Raw genomic sequence first — 6,000 nt, forward strand, 5'->3', positions numbered from 1 at the left:
AGGGACCAGCGGCTTTGATGAGGCTGAAAATGGGTTACGTGGGAACGAAGGTGTGGGAGAGGGGGAAAGATGGGAAGCGGCGTCATCAGTAGGTGGAAGTGTGCGTTTGGACATCTTTCAAATAGAGTAGCCCTGGCTGATGCCCAGGCTTAGTCTGTGGCCAAGAGGGAGTAGAGGAGAAGATCTTTGGTTGAGAAGAACACAGAACCGTCAACCAGCATGTTGGGAAAGTCATCTACAAGGACACTAAAATTTCTTAAGATGATAATAGAAAGGGGGAGAAGAAATAGCCTTTATGGAGAGCCAGGTTTCAATTAAGGCAAGGCTGTAGAATTGGCTTCCTGTGAAGAAGATTCTACAACAGAGTGGTTATGAGTGCAGGCTTCATATATATATATATATATATATATATATATATATATATTTTTTTTTTTTTTACATGTGCAGATATACACAATATAGGTCCATCTGTTCCTGCTACCCAGATCCTTAAAACCTTCGTGGTTCCTGACAGCAAAGATTGACCTTCAATTTTACCTATAGCTATTTTATAATCTAATAAATATATCTTTCTACCTAAGGTTAGTCAGGGTCAGTTTCTGTTGCTTACAATCAAAGTATCCTAACTGATGCACAAGAACAATTGACTCTTGCTGCCAGGGTGTGGACATGGCTATCACAAACATGCTCAGTTCCATGAACCACATTTCAAGAAGGACTCTGACAAAAGAAAGCAATGCTGGAGGCTTCTGTTTCCTTCCAACGGAAGCACCTGGGTACAAAAGATGTAACCAAAAGGTTTTTAATTCTCTGTAAGGAAGACTTTCCCGTGAATTAGAGATGTTCAGCAATTTGATGGAATGAATGGAGGGAAAGAGGGGAAGAGACAAGCTAAGATCCTTTCATTTCATTGCCTTTGGTTCTTCTTAGTTTGGAAACCACACCATGCATGGGAAGCCCAGGCATCTGGATCCTCTGGAAGACAGAAGGCAGCCTCCAGGTTTGAGAGTTTCACCTTATGTTGAGCTAAATCTGGCTCCCTCTAACTTCCATTGATTATTCCTCACTTCTAGAATAAATCCATTCCCTCTTCCGTATGACAGCTCTTCACACACTGGAAAACCGCTCTCATATTCCTCCCTTTCTCCTAGCAGTTCTTCTGCAAATAAAACTTACCTATTACTTTCTGTAATGTGGTAGCAAGTCCTGAAACATCTTAGTTGACCTTTTGTATTAATTTGCTTTACTAAAGTGCAGTGCCCAGAAGTGAGACACAGTGTTCCAACTATGGTCTGATCCACGAATGGAGGGGAACATTTGCCTCCTTTGTTCTCAATGCTATGCTCCTGATAATGTGCCCTAAGTTTGCCACATGCATGGCTGATCTTGTCTGCTCAGCTCTTTCCATCCTCTCTGCATGTCTCTCATCAGGTCCCAATGTCCCTGACCTCATCCTGCTTTCTCCTGCCCTGATTGGAACCTTTCATGGGCTTAACCATTTTTTTCCTGCCTTATTGAACCAGTTCAGGGAGCAGCAGCAGCAGCAGTAGCAGTGACACAGGAATGTTGAAATAGTCATGGAAAAACTAAAACATTAATGGAATTCTTTATACCTATTGTCTTATCCTAGGTTCTTCCAAAAAGCAGAGCTTGAGATGAGGGCTTACATGCAGCTAATTTAATTTGGAGAGTGATTCCAAGGAAGGGGAGGCCAGAAAAGAACGAAACGGAGAAGAAGTGACAGCCAATCCGAGGATACAATACTGAGACAGTGGCCGGGCGCGGTGGCTCACGCCTGTAATCCTAGCTCTCTGGGAGGCCGAGGTGGGCAGATCGTTTGAGCTCAGGAGTTCGAGACCAGCCTGAGCAAGAGCGAGACCCCATCTCTACTAAAAATAGAAAGAAATTATATGGACAGCTAAAAATATATATAGAAAAAATTAGCCGGGCATGGTGGTGCATGCCTGTAGTCCCAGCTACTCGGGAGGCTGAGACAGGAGGATCGCTTGAGCCCAGGAGTTTGAGGTTGCTGTGAGCTAGGCTGACGCCATGGTACTCACTCTAGCCCGGGCAACAGAGTGAGACTCTGTCTCAAAAAAAAAAAAAAAAAAAAAACAATACTGAGACAGTTATCACCACAGGCAACTGGGGTCCAGTTTTGCCGAGCTCCCTTAGAGGAGAGCTCCCATGGAGAATGCTCTTCAAATGAGGGACCCAAGAGAGGAGTGATTTATCAACGGCTCCCCTCCCTCATTTGTCAAGGGTTGCTGCATGGGTTCTTAGCGCCCTTGCCTCTCCATGTGTATGAATGAGTCAGGATGTCTCAGGAGACCATAGGCAAGAACCCCTCATTGCTGCTTCCAGCTTCTGGTGGCTGTCAGCACCCCCTAGCTTGTGGCTGCATCACTCTAGTCTCTGACTCCATCTTCACATTGTCTTCTCCTCTGCGTGTCTGTCTTCTCTTCTGTCCATCTAATCTCCCCAATATGCGTTATTGGATCTTGGATCTACCCAGATAATCCAGAATGACCTCTCCAGCTCAAGATCTTTAACTTAGTTACATCTGCAAAGACCTTTTTGCCAAATAAGATCACATTTACAGGGGTTCAGTTTGAGGATGTGGACATATCTTTTCCAGGGCCACCATTTAACACACTATAATGGACATACAAAAGGACCCTGTTCTCAGAAGGGCCCCAAACTTGGTTTAATGCTTTGCTGTCTCCACCTTGAAATTCATAATTATTGAACAAGGGACCCCCCAGAGTTTCATTTTATACTGGGTCCTACAAATTAAGTAGCTGATGCTGGTCCTGGGACAGATATACAATGGGAAATCTTTACTTGGGATTTACCCCAGCCCACTTTCCAGACCATGAGACCTGGAACTTGAGTAGCTTCCCTGTCCCCACACCAACAGTGCTGAATACGGACTATTCAGGAAACAGGAGGTACCATGGAGCATCTACCTTGGGGTGTCAGGGAAGGCTTCATCTTGGAGGTAGCCTTTAAACTGAGATGTGAAGGATGAGAGCAAAGAAGTGAGAGAAAGTATTGTGGGCAAAGGGAAAAGCATTTACAAAGAAGTCAAGACAAAAGAGAGAAGGGTGTTTGGGGAACTTGTCAAACTTCCTGTTGCTGGAGACAGAGCCAGGCTGTCAGGGATACTGACTGACCACAAGGAATGTTCTCAGCTAGGCTGGATGAAGCTGGGGGGTTAACAAAAGTGGTAGGAGGCAGACAGCGTGTCTAGAATGGCACAGGAACTTTCTGCCAAAGTTCTTGTCACTTCCTCTCGCCAGCTTGTTCCTCCCGGTTGATGAGAATTTGGCTCATGGCAACAGTTCCTCTAGATACTTCCTTTACCTTCTGAAATACAAAGAATGTCAGCAATAAAAATGAAGAACTGACCAGAATCTCAGACTTTAGTTACTCAAGACTTTCTGCTGGTATCTACGCCATCGAGCCCCTATATAAGATAAAGCAGGCAGTTCAAATAAGTGGGGAGAAGATGAAGTCATTAATAAATGGTATTAGGAGATCTAGGCAGCCATCCATACTTTTAAAAAAATGTGGGTCCCTACCACACTCTTTATACCAAAATAAATTCCAGATAGAGCAAAAATTTTAAAGTAAAAAAAAAAATTAAAATACTATAAAATGGGAAATTTTTTTTAATAATCTTAGAAAATGGAAGACCTTTCTAAGAAAGACACAAATCTAAGAAGTGGTAGGAGAAAAGATTGATACACTTCAATAGGTAAAAAAAAAAAAAATTTTGAATTTCTATGAAGCAAAAACGTTACTAAAGAAAATCAAAAGATAAACTAAAACCTAGAAAAATATTCACAACCTATATAACAAACCATGGGCTAATTTTCCTAATCTAAAAAGACCTTTTAAAAATTAAGAAGAGAAGCGGAAGTCGGGCCTCTTTTTCGTGGCGCCTCGGAGGCGATCAGTAGCTTCAACATGAAGCTGAATATCCCCTTCCCAGCCACTGGCTGCCAGAAACTCATTGAAGTGGACGATGAACGCAAACTTCGTACTTTCTATGAGAAGCGTATGGCCACGGAAGTTGCTGCCGACGCTCTGGGTGAAGAATGGAAGGGTTACGTGGTCCGACTCAGTGGTGGGAATGACAAGCAAGGTTTCCCCATGAAGCAGGGTGTCTTGACCCATGGCCGGGTTCGCCTGCTACTGAGTAAGGGGCATTCCTGCTATAGACCAAGGAGAACTGGAGAAAGAGAGCGCAAATCTGTTCGGGGTTGTATTGTGGATGCCAACCTGAGCGTTCTTAACTTGGTTATTGTAAAAGAAAGGAGAGAAGGATATTCCTGGACTGACTGATACTACAGTACCTCGTCGTCTGGGGCCCAAAAGAGCTAGCAGAATCCGCAAACTTTTCAATCTGTCTAAAGAAGATGATGTTCGCCAATATGTTGTAAGGAAGCCCTTAAACAAAGAAGGTAAGAAACCTAGGACCAAAGCACCCAAGATTCAGCGACTTGTAACTCCACGTGTCCTGCAACATAAACGTCGGCGTATTGCTCTGAAGAAGCAGCATACTAAGAAAAATAAGGAAGAGGCTGCAGAATATGCTAAACTTTTGGCCAAGAGAATGAAGGAGGCCAAAGAAAAGCGCCAGGAACAGATTGCCAAGAGACGTAGGCTGTCCTCTCTGAGAGCATCTACTTCTAAGTCTGAGTCCAGCCAAAAATAAGATTTTTTTGAGTTAAATAATAAATAAGACCATATCCTAAAAAAAAAAAAAATTAAGAAGAGTAAAATGAACAACCCAACAGCAAAACAATTCAAGTAGTTTATAAACATAAAGAAATGCTCAACCTCACCGTTGACTAAAGGAATAAGTTAAAAGCCCGGTGTTCATCCATCAAAGATTGAAAAGCTAGAAAAGAGGCTAGGTTAAAAAGAGAATAAAAACAGACAACAGACACCTTCACACATTATTGGTGTGAGCATACACCGGTACAACTCCTTTGAAAGGACATGATGAAATAGCTATCAAAAATTGGAAATGAGGAAGGAAAAAAAAAAAAGATGCCTTTGACCCAGGAACCCTAGTTTCGAGAACTGATCCTAGACATACTCTCAAACCTGAATAAAGAGATTTGCTCAATATCTCTTGGGGTTTCACTTTCTTTTGACATTGTTTGTGACAGCAAAAGATGGGAAATAATCTTTCCCAATCAATAAGAAAAGTGTTCGTTATATTACAGAGCTTCCATTAGAAGAATGCTACGCAGCCATTTTTTTTTTAATGAGGTGGATTTTTATGAGCTCTAACATTAAACAGTTTCCAAGATTTACTGTTGGGGCATAAAAGTCTGTATGTGATACACCCACTTGTTTAAAAAGAGTGAAGGATGATATACTGAGATAGAGATAAAGACTGAGTTAGAGAAAGAGACACAGAGAGAGACTATACAAAGAACATGTCCAGAAAGTTGAGAGAGTATTAATTGTCATTGCTTCTGGGGATACAGCTAAGAGAAAAATTTCATTTTCATTATAGACATTCTGTTACTCTGAATTTTACCATGCTATTATTTCTTTCTTTCTTTCTTTCTTTCTTTTTTTTTTTTTTTTAATTTTTTTGAGACAGGGTCTCACCCTGTTGCCCAGGCTAAAAAGTACAGAGGCATCATCGCAGCTCACTGCATCCTCAAAGTCCTGGCTCAAGTGATCCTCCTGCCTCAGCACCCCTAGTAGCTGGAACTACAGGCATGCACTGTCATGCCAAGCTAATTTTTTTTACTTTTTATAGAGACAGAGTCTCACTATGTTGCTCAGGCTGGTCTTGAACTCCTGGTCTAAAGCCATCCTCTGGCCTCAGACTCCCAAAGCTGTAGTATTATAGGGGTGAGCCACCACGCCCATCCAATGTTATTATTTTTTCCATAAAATATTTAAGTGGAAAATATTAAGAGAAAGGAGATGCCCAGGGAGGAGGGGAGAAAGTAAACCTCATGCATAATC

General features: G+C 42.1%; 1 protein-coding gene across 1 annotated transcript; it reads left to right on the top strand.

Moving 5' to 3' along the window:
* Positions 1–3,954: 3,954 nt before the first annotated feature.
* LOC138394203 (small ribosomal subunit protein eS6-like) lies at positions 3,955–4,759 on the top strand. Its single transcript, XM_069485935.1, is given in 2 exon segments — positions 3,955–4,314; positions 4,316–4,759. Coding segments are annotated over 2 exon segments (750 nt in total). The 5' UTR covers positions 3,955–3,972; the 3' UTR covers positions 4,724–4,759.
* The last annotated feature ends 1,241 nt before the right edge of the window (positions 4,760–6,000 follow it).

Source organism: Eulemur rufifrons, chromosome 14 (assembly GCF_041146395.1).
Source record: "Eulemur rufifrons isolate Redbay chromosome 14, OSU_ERuf_1, whole genome shotgun sequence".
NCBI classification, from domain to species: domain Eukaryota; kingdom Metazoa; phylum Chordata; class Mammalia; order Primates; family Lemuridae; genus Eulemur; species Eulemur rufifrons.